The sequence below is a fragment of the Rhamphochromis sp. 'chilingali' genome (genome assembly GCF_963969265.1).
Source record: "Rhamphochromis sp. 'chilingali' genome assembly, chromosome: 17".
Taxonomy (NCBI): domain Eukaryota; kingdom Metazoa; phylum Chordata; class Actinopteri; order Cichliformes; family Cichlidae; genus Rhamphochromis; species Rhamphochromis sp. 'chilingali'.
The window spans coordinates 26,101,464-26,119,458 of record NC_137944.1 but is presented as its reverse complement, the minus strand read 5'-3'; the positions used below and the strand labels follow the sequence as shown (position 1 = coordinate 26,119,458).

The 17,995-nt window shown below is 39.8% G+C and overlaps 2 protein-coding genes across 5 annotated transcripts in view; one reads left to right on the top strand and one right to left on the bottom strand.

Moving 5' to 3' along the window:
• Positions 1 to 11,845, bottom strand: part of ext1c (exostoses (multiple) 1c) — an 89,010-nt gene extending 77,165 nt beyond the window's left edge. The window contains exon 1 of one of the 3 annotated variants that reach the window (XM_080863633.1): positions 11,421 to 11,845. The gene's annotated coding sequence lies outside the window, so the exon portion shown is untranslated. Of the gene's footprint in view, positions 1 to 10,422; positions 11,384 to 11,420 lie in introns of those variants that run through there. The other 2 variants (XM_080863635.1, XM_080863634.1) reach the window with 2 other exon arrangements.
• A 1,070-nt stretch (positions 11,846 to 12,915) lies between these two features.
• On the top strand, positions 12,916 to 16,056 carry LOC308385090 (putative thiopurine S-methyltransferase). Of its 2 annotated transcripts, none has more exons than XM_080863838.1 (9): positions 12,916 to 13,074; positions 13,644 to 13,784; positions 14,055 to 14,147; positions 14,240 to 14,372; positions 14,648 to 14,700; positions 14,784 to 14,858; positions 15,326 to 15,411; positions 15,564 to 15,608; positions 15,777 to 16,056. In XM_080863838.1, the coding sequence occupies exons 2-9, from the start codon at positions 13,687 to 13,689 to the stop codon at positions 15,893 to 15,895; spliced, it is 702 nt and encodes a 233-aa protein (XP_080719964.1). In that variant the 5' UTR covers positions 12,916 to 13,074; positions 13,644 to 13,686; the 3' UTR covers positions 15,896 to 16,056. The 2 variants fall into 2 exon arrangements, with proteins under 2 accessions (XP_080719964.1, XP_080719963.1); XM_080863837.1 differs by lacking the exon at positions 12,916 to 13,074 and adding an exon at positions 13,091 to 13,259.
• Positions 16,057 to 17,995: the final 1,939 nt, after the last annotated feature.

The following is a 17,995-nucleotide window of genomic DNA, read 5'->3' as shown; positions in this document are numbered from 1 at the left end:
CTGAGCTCTACAATTCAACCCTTGGTGATTTATTTTCCATCTACACCTCCTTACCTCAGTTTATTCATCAAGTCTGTTTTTCTTTTTTACTTTCCCTGTCCTCTCTTTTTCCCACTTTACCCAAATTCACTGGAGGGTTTCACTTAAACAATACATGTTTTTTGCTCCTTTTTAAATGTGCAATTATTCATTCTCTAAAGAGGGATGACGACAGGCATGAAAAACTCGGAATCACAGAAACGAGGAATACACTCAGTAAGGCCAACGGTTCTTTGATCATCCCCTTGCCTTAAGTGCAAAGACATTTCTAGGCAGGTTCATTACAATGTCCTGAGCAAACAATGAAATTGTGTTACAGTGAGGTGAAAAAAACAGGACTGGAACAATGAAATATGAAGGTTATGGTTCATGTACGAAGAACAAGGCAAACCAGTTTGATACCAAGTAAGTTCGCCTTACTTTGCCTTTCTAAACACGCTTCTAGCATACTCTGACTGAATCTAACACTCACTGACAGCTTTCTTGGGTACATCTGTTATTAACACAAATATCTAATTAGCCAGTCACATGGCACCAACTCAATGCATTTAGGCAGATATGATCAAAACGACCTGCTGAAGTTCAAACTGAGCATCAGAATAGAGACTTTTGGAGTCAGATGGGTAGGTGCGAGTATTTCAGAAACAGCTGATCTACTGGGATTTTCCCCACACAACCATCTCCACAGTTTACAAAGAATTGTCCAAAAAATCCAGAGAAAATATCCAGTGAGCAACAGCTCTCATGGTGAAAATGCCTTGTTGATGCCAGACAAGATTGGCCAAACTGCTAGTGTGGCCATCCTCTGATGGCTGTTTCCAGCAGGATAACACACCAATGTCACAAAACTCAAATTATCTCAAACTGGTTCAACATTGAAGAAGAGTTCACTGTACTCAAATGGCCTCCACAGTCACTTGATTGCAATCTAGTAGAGTACCATTGGAATATGATGGATCAGGACAGTGGCATCATAAATGTTCAGCTAACAAATCTGCAATTGTTTGGTGTCATCATGTCAAGGTTTCTGGAACCCTGTTGAATTTATGCTACAGAGAATCAGGGGCCAATAATAGCAATTCTGCATTTAATCAAGTGTCTCGTATTTGTGCAATCCAACCCCCAATTTTGATACCAGTTAAAGTTTATTATTTTCCATTAATAGTCATTCTGTTTTATTACCCTGTACATAATTATCACATTGTAAGTGAGGGAGTCCACCACTCCTAACCCTGCCCTGAACATTCCTTTATAAGCACCAAAGATTTACGGCACAATGCACCCATGACACTCCCATGTAGGATTACTCCATATATTTTCATCCCATTGATATTAGCTTCACTGTTTACTGCTGTTTCATTTTACACCATAAAAACAAAACATAATAATCACAAAGGTTAGAAAAGACCATTTCAGGTAATCAAAGTGCCGGTACAAAATGAGAGAAGTGTCAGTTTTTTGGCAGTTTTTAAATGGAATTAATGGAATTAGAAATAGCAGCCACTGTGAAGTACTCCTAAGGATTAAAGCTTCAAACGATTTAACAATCTATTGACGGTAATTTAATTTGGAAGCAAACCTGCCTGATAAGTGCAATAATATTTGGAGGACGTGGAAATATTTAGTCGAAATCTGCAAATGAATAGTAGATAATAACAGAGGAAGGAGAAAACAACAAGATGGAGAGCTCAGCTCTGAGATCGATATTCTATGGGCGATGGCTGGACCCAGTCCCTATTCTTCCTGCCCTCAATCTCTCTCCCTGATGGCCTTATGGGTGTCCCTAAACTGCCTCTACCTGCTGCAGTTTTTCAGAGAACAACACGATTAAGTCATTCAGGAAATGGAATTGAAATTTGTCATCCCATGTCTGCTATGAATTGTGTTTGCACAGCAGCTTATTCAACTGTGGTTATACAGGCTTTGATAGAAAATGAAAACTGACTTGTTCTGAAATGGATGTTGCCGATGATGGCCTTCTGCTAGAAATTCAGCATTTGTCAATTTGCGTTTCTCTCCCACCAGAAGGGATATTTTTATAAAAGAGGTTTCTGTCATTCTGTGACAGATTGGCTTTTTCCTTATTTGTTCAATTTGATGTTTTCTGGCCACATCACCAGTGCTGAGCACAACTGACATTGTAAATGCTCAAAATGAAATCCACTACCATTACAGTCATTCTCTGTATGGCAGAGTCATTGCCACTGTCAAAGAAGCAAAAGCAGCATTATTATGTCTGAAATGATTTGAGCAGACATAGTGCAGCTTGAAAATTGACACTAGATGGGCAAAATTCTGGGTAAAATGAGATCTCCATCCCTTCCCAGATGATACAGTTAGACAGTCCACCTGAATGATGAAAGCTCACCACAGCCTGAGACGCATCCTGGGGGATTGCTCTTCACAAATACAAGTGATTTCAGCGAGTTTTTGTGGTTGTATGTAAGCATATGTCAAGACTATACTTAAATGCACATCTGGCGCGCATGTTGTTGCTGGCCTGCTGCTGGCGATATATTAGTTCAGCAAAATAAAGTGTTCTGAAGAAAACACAAATCTTGTGGTGAGGTGAAAGGCTCAGTCGAGCTAAAATTAAACGCTGGACCCTGTTATTACAGGCCTGAGAGATGTGACAGCGTGACCGAGGACTAGAGGATCATTGCACTGCGTTGTTTGTGTTATTACAGTGGTTACCGCCTGTTTTTCGTGTGTGATCCTTGAAATGAAACTAGTTTCTACTTGTGATCCCTTAATACTTGCATATTTCACAGACTACGGAGGCCAATTCAAGGAATGAGTCATATTAGCTCCTTAGGGTGCTTTGCATGTAGACTGTGTAGGGTTATAAAGCCCCCTAGGCTGGAAAGCGCTGAGTTAAGTTCACAGTGTCAGCAGAAGCAGGTTAGAGCTTTTTCTGAGGATGACCGTTTTTAAATGTAACACGCAGCAGTAGAGTAAGTGTGTATCTATACAATGTTTGTTTTGGTCAGGATGCTTTCACATCATATAAAAAAAGAGTTTTTAGAGGACTCTATACAGTTATGTAAAACTAAGTACACCCTTAACACCAAGTACTGCTTTCATAGTATTGAAGAAGGTGAGTAGCAGCCTGATAATGCTGATCATTACCTATAGTAAATGATCAGTCAGTGTGAGAACATCTATATAAGCAGTAGTTTGGGCATCTTGCTGGTCTACAGCATTCAAATGTGTATTAACAAAATGGCACAATCTTCCCAGCAGAGGTTATCCCAGGATATTCACTTCAAGGTCAGACTGTGGAATGCTCAGAGCAACATCTCACACTCTAAAGGTCCCAGTTAGAAGTTCCTGACAGTACAATTAGAAAGAGAGTGAACAAGAGTGGCTTGTGGGGAAGGGTACTCTCTATAAAGAACAGGGGAGCACAGTTTAAGGTTCCTCAAGTAGAGATGGAGGCTACAATGTTACAAGCTTGACTGCTCATTACAGCTTTTGTTAATTGTTCAATTTTCGCTCTGGCTGTTGGGTTGGGGTCTACTTGGCCTTAACGTGACTCTGGGTACCTCACTAACTTTGTAGTAGCATGCTGTCTGTGCTCATTTGTAAAGACCTGAAGTTGAGTCAGGAGTATAATGCGGATGAATCTGTTTATCTGTTTACCATTGTGCTCTCGTCCTTTTGTGCAATAAAAGTAAACACAATGCCTTTTCAGTTGCACTTTTATCAGGAAATGTGTATAGAAGGGCTATGGAGCATTGGTGAAAATGGCTTTTGTGTATGTTTCTTTGTACTTTATGTTCTTGGTATTTTTCTGTGGCATAATAAATCGGAGTACCTGGAAAACAAAAGCATTTCTATAGCTTTTTCAAAACGTAAAACCTGATTAGGAGTCACTGAGTATGAGGGGTTTGCCTGTCTGTAGTCACATCACTCAGTCTGTGAAGGGCTTCCTCCTTTGACAGACCTGCATTAAAGGCTTGGGATGTGATCCATGTTCCATTTTCTGTCCTTACGTACTAGTTGCCCTTTGAAATTGAGGTGCTCTTTACACTCCCACACACTGTATGCATATATAAGCAGGTACACACACACACTTTGGTCTTTGCTGAACAAATGGCTTTTTACTTTATAAAAAAATCATCTCTCTTGCTGTCTCCACACAGCTACTGAAGTCTTTTTCCATTAGCTCGACCACCTCAGAACCATAATGGCCATAAACTTAATCAAGCACCAGTTCTTTTATGAGGCCATTTTCATAATATGGATAACAGCACATTCGTCTCCAGCTAAATAAAACCGCATTGCTCCGCCTTGGCCAAGGTACTCCGACACGGTTAATAAGATGTTTACCTCAAGCTGAACGCCCTGCAACGGAACCAGCCTCCAAACCACGCTCACATTCCAAACCCGGCGTAATTACAAGCTCAGTTGATTAATTATGTCTCAACAATATGCTGCACTCCAACGCCACAAGGGCTAATTAACAAAATGAACAAGATGGGCAGGAACACTTATTAGGAAGTTCAAGCTCACTCTCTGAATTTGGCAATGCTGTTTACAGTCCTAAAACACAGGGACAGAATATGTGCGGATATCGCACAGGCGGAGACTAACAATAGCACACCAGTCCAAGCATGTAGAGTAAAAGAGCCTTCGGAGGACACTGATACAGCACAGTGGCTGGCTGTGCACCTGACAACGCACACAGCAGAAACAGCATGCAGCCGAATCCATCTGCCTTATTAACCGGTCCTGCTAACAACGCATCTTACCGACAGCGCATCTTATCTCTGCAGCTTCGGCCTAGAGGCAGTCTCACAGAACTCTAATCAGATGGGAATAAACAATCTGACCTTGACAACACCTGATTAGATATACGATCTGACCCTAGGATAAGAAAGAAGAACAACATTCCAGGCAGAGTTCAATTAGCCCTGCGTCTCCGAATTTCTTAATCTTGTGCTTAAAATACTTTTTTTTAAACAGTCTTTTTGTTCAACTGACTGCAGCTTTCACAAGAGTAACAAAAAACATTCTTTAAGACATTACACACAAGGAGAATGACCAACAATAGAATACTACAACAGACAGTCCAAAGGTTGCACAATGCAAACTCCAAACTCAGCTCACTTAAGGAACATGTGACTGGAAATTCCTGCTGTCCGTGGAATATGCATTCCGCCTAGCTTGACATGACAAGATTTGTGTCTTATTCACGAGGGAAGGTATTACAGAACCATCATGAATGAGAAATCCTATTAAGATGAGGAGGTTGCCATTAAATGTCATTTCATAAATCAAATGAAATTCATGTACAGCTTATTGTCAAGATACAGCCTCCCCTGAGAGCCTTTTGGGGTGGAACCTCAGTGATAATGACAGCATTTTGTTTGGAAGCACCATCATTTTTCATCAAAAATAAATAAAGAAAGAACAAAATAACTAGAGACTTGTAATTAAATGCTGCAATGAACTCTGCCAGCCTTGTTTGTTTCTTTGGGATTCATTAATACGTGGAGCACTTAGTGGGATGTGAAAGCAGGCAATCTTTCCAGTCTTTCCTGAGCTATTAGCTAATGCGAGATGGGCATTAGCTACACTGTAAAAAGAATAACCCTATTCAAATGAAAAAAAAAAGATGTCCAGTTGTCACATCCAAAATATTTGGCTTTATAGAATCCAAATTGAGTCACTTGATATGACCTGATACTTTTATGTTGATATAAACAATATTACTAGACTTGACTGAAACTTTAAATTTTGCATTGATCCAAATTGATTTTTTTACATAGAACCATATTTTAATTATTGAACCAAGCTAATATATTGAAATTTAACCAACCTAATGTATTCACATCGAACCAAATTAACATGAACTAATATGTTTGTGTTGAAGCCAGGTAATTGATTTACATATATTCAAACTATATTTTTTACATTTCATTTTATTTCAGTTCAAAAATGCTCTGCATTTCCTATAAAAAACAAGACAGTTGGCCAACCAATTATTTCAAAATTATTTATTGTTCCAAACCATTTTAACTATAATCAATAGAGAGGATTAGTAATATACAGATTTAGTGCTACGGCAGAAATGATTAGAGAAATGTTTGTTTTATAAAACCTGCAACCTTTTGAAAACCAGTATAAAACCTGCAATCTTTTGAAAACCAGTATAAAACCTGCAACCTGTCTAAAACTGGCATAAAACCATTATAAAAACTCTTTTTAAACCAATTTGCAAGTAGAGCAGGGCGATATGGCCAAAAATATTTATCATGATATATATTTGAAAATTTGCGATAACGATATAACCGACGATATAATTGATGCGAGACAAAATACAACTCCACAACATTACTAGCGCAAAAAGACAACCTTCCATTTATTTTCACTTAAACAAGAAGCTGGTTTTTATGTACATTAAAGCTTTATAAAAATGTAACAGTGCAAATGCAAACTCCTTGCTGAAAGTTTAACCAAAAGGCATTTCCAGTAGAAATGGGCTGACATATCCTGAGCATAACCATGTATAATATCCACTGAAGTTAAAAAGAGGTGCTTTGCAACATTAAACTGCAGTGTGCAGTACGCATTTTTCGGACCATAAGGTGCACGGGATTATAAGGCACATTAAGCGAAACAAAGCAGTCAGATAAATCAAACTTTATTAAACTCATTCTTCTTGCTTCCTCCACTTCTGTACCATTGATTCATTAATGTTGAATTCTCTGGCAGCTGCTCTATTCCCATGTTGTTGCAGTATATTAATGACTAACCTCGTATTGTGGATGGATTATCTCAGTTGTTCTCCTGACTGAAGTTTGGTCCGTTTACAGTATCCTGCCATGCGATTGCATTTGTCTCTAACCATGAAGAACCTTCACGTTAACTTTTATAAGTGGAAAAGTGTTAGTGTTCGTCCTCCAGCTTCACTGTTTATGTTATGCTAACATAGCTGTGTCGCTAGCGATCACGTAGCACATCATTATATACCAGCTAGCCCAACTTCAGTAACCCTACAAACGTCACTGCTGTTTAGTTTCCTGTCTTCATTTATGTTGGAAGTGATAGCAGAGCTGTACGTTTGATTTTTTTCAGAAATCTCTCAGTCAGAACATGCTATATCATGCTTAGGTAACTAGCGAAACTAGCGAGCTAACTTCCGCTAGCTTCCTGCTAACTTCTAACTCCGTTAAATGTAATAACTTTTGTTTTCATGGATGCCTGGAAGTTAAACTTTATAGTTACACCTGGTAAAGCAGCAATGCTGATCGTTTTATTAAAGATGAAAGAATTTAGACAGTTTTTAACTCTAAGTGATGCTGCAGTGTTGTTTGACCTGAAGTATACGGAGTTTAGGACCCAGATTACTCCCAGATTTAAGAGCATCTTAGTCCGACAAATATGACAATAACAATGGCCGCTTGCATGTTCTGCAAAAAAATGTGCTTTGTTGTGTATCTGACGGACAAACACCAAACCAGTTCCACATCACGGAAGTTGCACCATTTTTACAAACCAATTCTGGTTCATCTGTTTCACTCAACAATCGGCCATGTGCGTATGAAAACAAAGGCACTGCGCATGCGCATTTTACTCCCATTCTATCGCGATATTTCATTTTCCTATCGTTGCCTAACATTATACCGGTATTACCGTGAACGGTATAATATGGCCCAGCCCTATTTGCAAGTACTCAAAAATGTTTATATGTGCACTGTGCCTGTACAATGTAAAAAAAAAAAATCTACACATGTATCAATGAAATCAACTTAAATCTCCCTTTCAAATGGGTGTTCTTATAAATTTTGAATGTAGAATACCACTGCAGGCCAACCAAGCAAAATAACCAAGCACACATGCACATGCATGTGCACATACACATCCACACATGCATGCAAACACACTACTGTGCAGTGTTAAGTTCACAATTAAGTTTGCGAATCTTAGAGGTCATCTTGTTAAAGTCAAGCTCCATCATAATCTTTTGAAGAGCCTCAAAGGTGAACCTGAATCCTCGTGGATATTCCATATTAAGAGCATAACAGAGTCCAAAGACCATTGCCACTCCAGCTGCCACAGAAGGCAACTCATTCAGGACTTCCACACCATCAATGATTATCCCGATGTCTCGAGGCTGATGTAGGAGGCTTGAGTTGTCCCTGAAGACGAAGAGTGCCATGGTGGTACTCTGCAGCTCTTCCTCAGCTTCATCTTTCTGGGATATCTTGAGGTAAAATATGGAACAAAATGTACAAGTGAAGAACTGAAGTCTGGCACACCTGATAAATCTTTGACCATAATAAACTACTATTTTGATAGTTGTTTGGTCACAGACTATTAGAACAATTATTTGACTAATCAGATTGTGAATTGCATAATCATTAAATTAAATCAATGGTGGAACATTTTCATAAATGTTCCACAAAGCCCAAGAAAAAAAAAAGAAAACAATACAGAACCCTAAGATATTAACTTGATGAGTTGATTAATCGTTGCTGTCCTACATTAATCACTGCATTTAATAGCAGAGTTGTCAAATTTACATCAAGAGACTGCATCTCATGTAGAGACAGAACAGATATGGACATACCATGTATTCTTTTATCAAGTCCTCAACACATCAGCAAGGTGAATGAGAGGATAATGATGGAGAGTCTAGATTATTATGAAATGTTTAAAAAGGATGTGCAGTGTAAATGCAAAATGATACCTGTTCAGATTAAATGAAAATGTATGCTTCAGCCATGGAATGGATGGAGCGATCTGTGGTTCTGAAAGCATACAGAAAAAAAAGAATAATGTTACTTCTCTATAAAACACATTACATAGAAAAACCAAGAAATACGTAACATGACATACCAAACAGTCTACAGACCAGCCATTAGCGACTAAGTTTGGCATAGGGTCAATTTTTTGCTGTTAAAATTACAATTTCTTCAGAAAATGCACATTTTTCCGAGCCGCGCCTGAAAGTCAATTGAAGGAATTAGTCTTATGTCATTGATCTTATATGCTGGCTTGTTATTTCTGTCTCTAAATCATGCACATTAATAATTATCTTTTGCGCTCGGTGTACACACACATAACACACAGATATTTATATGAAGAGAGACAGAGACAAACGTGCGCGCACAAACACAAGCTTGTGTCTAGAAACCGCGCGCTCACCAGAAAAATTCAAACGAAGCGGAGCACGGAGTTATACTATGAATGTTATGAACTATGAACTTATGCTAGCTAGCTGTATCCACCACCGATGCATCGTGGTAACGCTAGCTAGTTAGTATACTGGTAAAAAACGGCTTTTTGCCTAACTTGCATTCCTGACTGTGATGGTCGGTTTCTGGTAACCAGTTCTAACGTCGCGCCGGATAGCTAGCTAGCTTGTAGCTAGCAGCTACAATCATGCAAAAATTAGGGGTGGCTGTCGACCCAGCTTAAATGGGGTTATTTTCTGCAATTTTGGCAATACAAATTATAAAAGCTTTTGTAACACACTTGGCTTTACTTACGTTTATTTTCAGATGAAATTAATCAAAGATGTGACATGATGTTTCCAGCAGCCATGCAGAATAAAAATGGGTCCCGGTCTATTTCTGGTGGGCGTGTTCAAGTGCAAATCACTTTGACTCAAATTAAAGATATTATCTGTTCAACATGAAAAGAAATATATGTTTTGAGAGAAATCAAAAACTTTGCGTTGTGTCCTTTGTACAGATATTTAGTTTCATCCAAATCAAAAGTGGTATTTTAAAATGCAAAAAGAAAGGGTTTCACAATCAAATCAATGATTTTATTCTGTTTTGAATGGCACTTATTAGATTGAATGAATGACTGCATGTTAGACTTTTTTCAGTGTAAGACAACTGGGCATCAGAACAAAACAATGCCATTTAGACTGCATCAGAAGATGAGCAGGAAGAAGTCATAATACAGTCAGTGATATGCACACTCCACTGGTGCACACATGCCTTGTATAATCAGTGTGCCTGTGGTCTGTTCACAATCTCCATCAAATTAGAAAAGATGTCTGGAAAGACTTCATACTGGAGTAAAAAGATTCTTGTTTTGATATTACTGCCAACGACTTTGCAAGCGGAAACAGTAGGACAGCTGAACTACATTACTTAGCTTAATATTCTTGGATGGTGGCAGAGCAACCCGCAGCCCATCTGTCCAGGGGGAGAAGCCTGTGCTGACTTCCCCCCATATCCCAGAGATGTAGATAGAATTACAAAACACAGCTATATACGATCCTATTGTATCAAATTACACCGGAGTCAATAAAGGCATCTGTCATAGTGTGACACAGCAAGGTGTGCAAATCCCACTGTCAAAACATGCCACAGAAAATCACTGAGATATGTGCCCCCCGAACCAGAACCAGAATCATACCTACAGTTGCGCTTTGAACTGTTGATCGTGTTGTCTTGCGGCTCTGCCGTAGCCCCTTTTTTCGGATGACACGAGCTCTGGAGGCTCAAGACACCAACTTCTCCTCTGGAGCCTTGCAAATCCGGAGCCTTACAATATGATTAAGTTCCCACCTTCTGGCATAGCGCACACTGTACGCACAGTCCAGGCGCTTCCAAAAATAAAAAACATAATATTCACAATGCCAAAGCGGAATGTCCCGCCGCCCCCCCGTGTCCTCCGAATTTCCCAAATCCCTCACAGCGTGTTCTCCTTTATTATTATCCAGCATGCACCTCTCTCCGTCAGAGCACCATGGACAGCCTCCCCATCACGCACTGCTACTCCGACAGCAACCTGGTTTTACATGCTGCCAAATACAGGCAGCTTGGTAGTCTCGTGTAATCCAGGGGTGGACTGAAGTGCCCCTGTTGCTCTTAGAATGACTTTAAGCATCAGTGACCTTATCGCAAGCAAGGGTCGGTCTAACAAGTCTTTGAGATTTACTGTTCAGTAGGATGGTGAGGGCTGCTACGAGCACTTGAGATTCCCGTGTCAGTGAGCAGCGAGTAACAAAGGTGCGCTGAGCGCTATGCAAACAATACATCAGTGGCTAATAGCAGTCAGGTGCCGCTTTCGAGCAGATAAACGCACTTTACCGGCTATTATCCCGGCTATCAGTGCAAGTGCCGTGATCATAAGCGGGTGGAAAGCGAATCTGAAAGCGTTTTGCTTGAATTTTTAAAGAGCGTGAGCTTGCAGCGGTGATTTACGCCTTCAGGACAGAGGGCAAGATGAAAGAAAAAATATGAAATACATATTGCTACAGAAATTATTTCTTAGATCTCAACAGATCCACCTGCTTTAATCTTACTGCTCAAATGCATTCTCAGTAATCACAGCCTCTAAACATAGCAGCAATTACCCAGTACAATCCCCACAGCGCCCCGACTTCTCCCCAACAGAGAGCTCGCCCTTACCGGGTAGCGAACCGCGCTCTTCTCCTCCCAACTGGTGATTTTCCGTTTCACACCACGGCCAGGCATTTGCCAATCAAATCAGCGTGCAACCAAAGCTTTCCCCGTTGGGATATGAATGATGAATATGCGTGATAAATTGTCCATTTTTCCACATCCACAACAGTTCACGCTCGACCCGCCCCCGGGCGGCGGTGATTGGTCAGAAGCTCCACGCCGTCTTCGTCGCCCCGTAAAGAAAAACACACACATCTGGACGCGACCCTGCACAACTGGAGCGCTTCGGAAAGCCCGAATTACGCACAGGAATTGAACCAACACAGAGGAACGTCACATTTTCTCGTGGTTCACTATGAGTGTTGAATGTAGTACGTTGTTTATTTTGGCTAAAGATAGCAATCTTGGTGGGAAGCATTGTTTCCAGTACACCAGCGTAAACAGAGCATAAGCAGGTAACAGTTCTTTATAAGGGAGACCAGTATAGAAGAATAACCTTGCTTCAGCAGTTCTATCAGCTGTTTAAAAATAGCTTTTCGTTGATGGCCAAGTTGAGAATAGGCTACAACACATTATTACTCTACATTAAATTAGAGTGCAGCAAGATGCCTCTTTTTTTAAATTTTTGGCAACAAAGACTTATATCCATATAACGGGCAGATTCTACAGATTTATAATATCCGTTTTTCCCTCTTGCAAACACCAATAATATCTGAATTCTCCTATGGACTGCCGCTGTGTTCTAGTAGCCTATGTTTGTATGAAGTAATGTCGTTCAATGTTACATGGTTAAATTTACACATCTTTGCACGTTTGACGAGCTACAACATTTTATTTTTCTTGAGGGAAGTGTGTGTATTTTTTTTTAATGAAGTAGAAACTACGGAAAAAAGACCTATGCCAGAGCGCTTCAGTGTAAAACCGGGATTTCTTAAACACTTGCGCCGCTGTGCGTCCGGAAAACACCTTTCCCTTCCGTCCTTCCTTACGGATTCTTATTGTCTTGCTGACAACATCGTATCACTGGAGCCGTACCAACCCAAGCGTGGAGAGAGGCAGGCTGGGCAAGCGAGACTAATCACTGTGCAACAGTCCAGAGACTTTCTGAGGATTAGTGACAGCTGCCACAGTTTGAATCGTGATTGCAGCAAGCGTTTACAGAAAAGAGAAAGAAACAGAGGGGTCCATGATGGAAATAGTGCATTATTTATATCGCAAAGGAATACATGGGCAATTTGAAAAGCAAATTCTGGTATGCATATTGCAAATCAAGATAGAGTTTATATAGCAAAAAACAAAACAAAACCCTGCGTACCCAGAGACATCTGCATAAAAGGTACCATCAAATTAGCCAAGAGTTCTAATCACACACACACAACATTCACATTATCTTCTTTTGTTGTATTCCTTTGCTTAATCTTGAGCAATGATTTAAGAACTCGAGATACTGTTACTCAGAATGCTGAGTAACATTTTTCTGACGTACCATGAATGCATCATCAGGCTCCTCCCAAACCAGAAATAAAACCCGCTTGATCTTTATTTTCAAAACCTCGTTTCATTCTCCCAGGCAAAGCATTCCTTCTCGCACTTTATAAACACTGAGAGACAGCTGACCGAGAGCTCAACGGAACGCCTCGCCTTGCAGACAGAACTCGGGGTAAGAATTCAGGAGAGCCTCGCTGCGTTTATTGATCGGAGAGCTTGCCCGGTCAGCTGTGTTGCTGAACAAATATTAGCAGCCTTCATTCAGGAGAGACACGCTTTGAGTTTACGGGAAAACATGTGCGGTTCTAATGTCTTTTTACGAGTACTGTGGTTGTTTTTATGCTGCGCTATTGCAAGGTAAGCGAGGATCTGACATTGTCATGAAACTATTACATAATTATTCATTTCCGCTTAAGAATGACGCTTTAACGACGCTGTTATTCAAACCATTTGTTTGGTTATAGCCATCGTGCCATAGTTTAGTTTATAACGGGACAACAAGCTCGTGCAGATCCACGATTAATGCAGATGATTTTCTACCAGAAGATTCAAATGACCCATCGGTTGGGTTTTGTAACCCTGCAGGTGACAGCTCATGGACCACACGTGCTTACATTTTGCCGTTGCTGTAGGTGTCTTTATGTGCAAGACCATAATCCTGTGCGGATTATGCATTCTCTTCCTGTCTCCAGCGACATGAAGTGGGGTTTTTTCACAAACAATTCTTTTTCTCATGTCTAGCTGCTCTCCTTTAACCGCTGATCGTCAGGCAAACATAACCAGCATGCTGGAACAGCAGGCAGATCGGGTCATGGCCCTCGGTGAATGGGAGGAACGCTGGCAACAGAACAAAATCGGCTTCCATCAGCCTGAAGTGCACAAGTAATGACCCCACTTTTTTATGTAGTTCAGTGGAGTGAGGGTGCAAAAGTAGCCCAAATGCATGTAAGACTTGTGAAGATTACATCAACTATAAAGGTGCATCACCACCTAAAGCTGTGTCCTGTTAAAAGCTTTAGAAAGTGAGCTTAGATTATCTATTTTTAAGACAAGTACCATCAATACGGCTGATCCAGACATCACCAGACATCACCTCAACATGAGATTGCAGCAGGAATGTGTATTTTGCTGTTAATACTGTTTTTCTAACAGAATGCTGAAGAAAAACATTGATAAAGTTCTCAATGGACGAACAGGAGTTCGCTTCTTCTTCCCTCTGTGTGGGAAAGCAGTAGATATGAAGTGGTATGAAAACATCTTACTAAATTAAATTAAGTTGATCAGTATTAGTGTCAGTTGTCATCTTTGCTAACCTTTTGTTTTTTCGTGATTCTCAGGCTAGCAGACATGGGCCATTCAGTGGTTGGAGTGGAGATTTCTGAAAAGGCTATTCGTCAGTTTTTTGAGGAGAACAACATGACATACACCGAGGAGCCTGTGCCTGCTATACCTGGAGCAAAGGTTTACAAGGTTGGTGAACTTCATGTGTGCAAACACGACCACTAAATGATCTAAGCTGAGGTAGTCAGTGTTATTGCTTCTCAGCAATTAAGTGTCTTTACGCTGAATAGAGTTTTTTATGGTGATGCCTGAGTTTATTATGTGCATGTGAGCAGCTCTTTCTTCTGAAAACCGTTTTGATCTCAGTGAGATTTTGGGCAGAATGGCTGCAAGCTACAAGAAAGTTATATTGCTTACTTTAAAACAGACACAAGTTGTTCATCCGTGCTGTCTTTTGTTTTTAGAACTCAGAGAAAAACATCTCCCTGTATCAGTGTAACCTGTACAACTTCTCCAAGTGAGTAAACTACATATTGTTTTATGCTTTTTAAAATAAAATAATTAAAATTACTGTTAAATTGATACTGTTAAACTTCACAGTTCCATCGAGGGTCAGTTTGGAGCAATTTGGGACAGGGGCTCTCTCGTGGCCGTCAACCCAGGAGACAGAGAAAAGTAAGATGAGATCAAGACCCTCATTTTAAACCCTTAGAATGACATTTATTTCAAACTAAATAAACTCCAAAACATTATGTTCTACACAGTTTGATACTGTATTATATAATGCAGCGGTCCCCAACCCCCGGGCCACGGTCCGTGAAACGTTTGGTACCGGGCCGCGAGAGTTGAGGCTCGGGTGTGAAATGTATGGTTTTCAGGGTTTTCAGCGTTATTTTGTTATCGTTTTTATCATTAACTCGGTTTTCCTGGGTCTTTTCGCGTGTGTTGTGAATAAATCTTCTTCTTTTTCGGTACCGGTACTAGTTTAATTTTGTTGGATTTATCCGCGACACTTTAAAGGCCGGTCCGTGAAAATATTGTCGGACATAAACCGGTCCGTGGCGCAAAAAAGGTTGGGGACCGCTGATATAATGTATCCATACACGGATGTCCCATGCCAATGCTATTCTTTTATTTTGTAGGTATGCAGCTCTCATTATTTCTTTGATGGCGAATGACTGCAGATACCTCCTGGACACTTTACTGTACAATCCTGATTTATATCAAGGTATTCTATATCATTTCTATATTGTGTGTGTGTGTGTGTGTGTGTGTGTGTGTGTGTGTGTGTGTGTGTGTGTGTGTGTGTGTGTGTGTGTGTGAGAGAGAGAGAGAGAATAAACATAAAATACCATATTTTAAAATCTGTTGATCTCTTAGGGCCTCCCTTTTTCGTGCCTGATGAGCAGGTGCATAGTCTGTTTGGTGAGTACTATGAAAAATAATTATGGCTGAGCATTTTATATATTAACCAAAATACAAGTGATAACTGACAGATTTGTGTATAACTACAAAATATGGGGTCTTTTTTTCCAGATAATTAGAAACTTTTTTTAATTGTGTATTATTTTGTTTTACTTTCTTTAAATTCAGGGAGCAGCTGTGGTATAGAGTTGCTGCAGTCAGAGGATGCTCTCACGGACAAACAACGAAATTGGGGACTAGATAAATTTCTTGAAAATGTGCACCTCATCACGCCAAAGAGCAACTAAAGGCTCAGAGTTTAGAGAAAGAAGAAGAAAATCCCGGGAAGGAAAAATAAAGTGGAAAGTGAAAGTGCCTGAAATTCAAGAGAATTTATAATTCTCCTTTTTATTTGTTGTTGTTATGGATCAAATAACATGATAATTAAAAAAACACGATCATAAGACAAGCTGTCTGGTGTTTTTAATGAGTTTTGTAGCTGTTTAATTTTATTTATGACTTTTGCACTCAAAACAAAACATAGAATTCAGAAAATATTAATTCTATGATAAACAATCCACTGAATTTAGAATATGTCGAAAGGCTAAACTGTGGGAGTCACCTCTGCGTAAACCTTTTATTCAGTCGTGGCTTTGAGCATTAAGCATCCAAGTTCTCTAACACATTTCAAACAGAACTCCAGAATTCATAGAAGCATATGTATTATTAAAGATAGAATTAGTAAGATGAACAAGATAAGATTGTATACCCTCATATAATGGTCATGTATTTGCACGTACACCTTCACAGATGCTATACACTCGAGTGTAAGCACAGAAATACACCAGCTTAGAGGCAACCACCCTCATCCCTGCTTTCCTGCACTGGTTTATGATTGTTGGTGTTGTTAGTTATTGTGCTGTTTACTTGTAGTTAATGTGTATATGCATAAATACACTCACCTTGCACATTAGCAGTACCAGGTTGGACCCCCTTTTTGCATTCAGAAGTGCCTCAATTGTTCATAGCATAGATTCAATAAAGTGCTGGAAACATTCCTTAAAGACTTTGGCCCATATTGACATGACAGCGTCACACAGTTACTGCAGATTTGTCAGCCACTGTCATCTCACTGTCATGCTCATGAAAATAATTTGAGATGATTGGAGCTCTGTGGCATTAAGGTGTCCACCTGGAAGCAGCCATCAGAAGATGGGTACATGGTCGTCATTATGGTTTTGACATGGTCATCAACAATACGCAGGTAGCTGTGGCATTTAAACACTGCTCAGTTGATGCTAAGAGGCCCAGAGTATCAGAATCGTTATTAGTATTTCTTAATGCCTCCAGCCAAGCAAAGAATTTCATAAAGGTCCCAACTCCTTGTACGTGCAAAATAACCCCGAGTAAAAAAAAAAGAAAGAAAAAAAAAGCACATATTCAGAACTCTATCCCAAATATTTTTATTAAAACACCTCGATGAGGTATTTTGGGTTTGTGCAGCCACTCCTTCTCAGATCAAAGTAAAGAGTTTTTCATCATTTTTTTAAGCTACTTTTACAACAGGTTTTCTCAATAGACTGAAAAACAGAAACCATAAAAGAAAACTGCCTTGTTTTACACACATCAAGAAGGAGTCAGACGACCGTCGGTTCATCCTGGTCAATTACCTCTGAGAGCTCGGGATGCTTCCTCCGTAGGATACCATAAACGTATGAGAGAAAAAAAAAAACCCCAGAGAATTTATTATTTTGGTAAGAGTGAGAGAGAGAGAATCGACCAAGCTTTTCTACAAAACGTTATACCACTCCGGGTCAGGAGGGGCGATATAGCACGGATGACTACGCTGGATGGAAGAGTAACCGGAAGCGTGGCAGGGACTTTCCCTTTGACCTTCATCCTGCTCCATGATCAGCCGTTAAATCTTTCCTCAATATTGCTGTAATGTAACAACAAAGGTAGTTTTTTAAGATCAGACAGGTCCCAAAACATTCCTTACACACCCCCGCAGTCACTGAATTAGCATCTGTGGCACAAATAAGCTTCAGGGACCTACTTGTTTTTTAGAACCGACCTTTGACACTTGGATGTTGGCTTAATTTTTACCCAAAGAGAAATTTGACCCTAATAAAAAAAACACGATACTGTGGTGAATACTTACCTCAACTTTGATGGGTTTTTTCACAGCTATTTATTTAGAAAAAAGGTAAACACATTACAAGGACACAATGCACATTGCAGAGTACATGAATGGGAAGTAGGAATTCCTCCTCTCTATACTTACACTCCTCCCTAACAAATGTCAAGGACACAGTTACACAATCGCTAAAGTAATCTGCTTTTGAATAAAAGAAAACCATATAAGCATGTGCCCTGGAATCTCGGTTGTAAAAAAAAAAAAAAAAGAA

Coding starts and splice junctions, on each gene's coding strand:
- LOC308385090 (XM_080863837.1), top strand. CDS start 13,198: ATGTGCGGTTCTAATGTCTTTTTACGAGTACTGTGGTTGTTTTTATGC. Junction 14,148..14,239: donor AAAGCAGTAGATATGAAGTG/GTATGAAAACAT, acceptor CGTGATTCTCAG/GCTAGCAGACATGGGCCATT. Junction 15,412..15,563: donor CAATCCTGATTTATATCAAG/GTATTCTATATC, acceptor TTGATCTCTTAG/GGCCTCCCTTTTTCGTGCCT.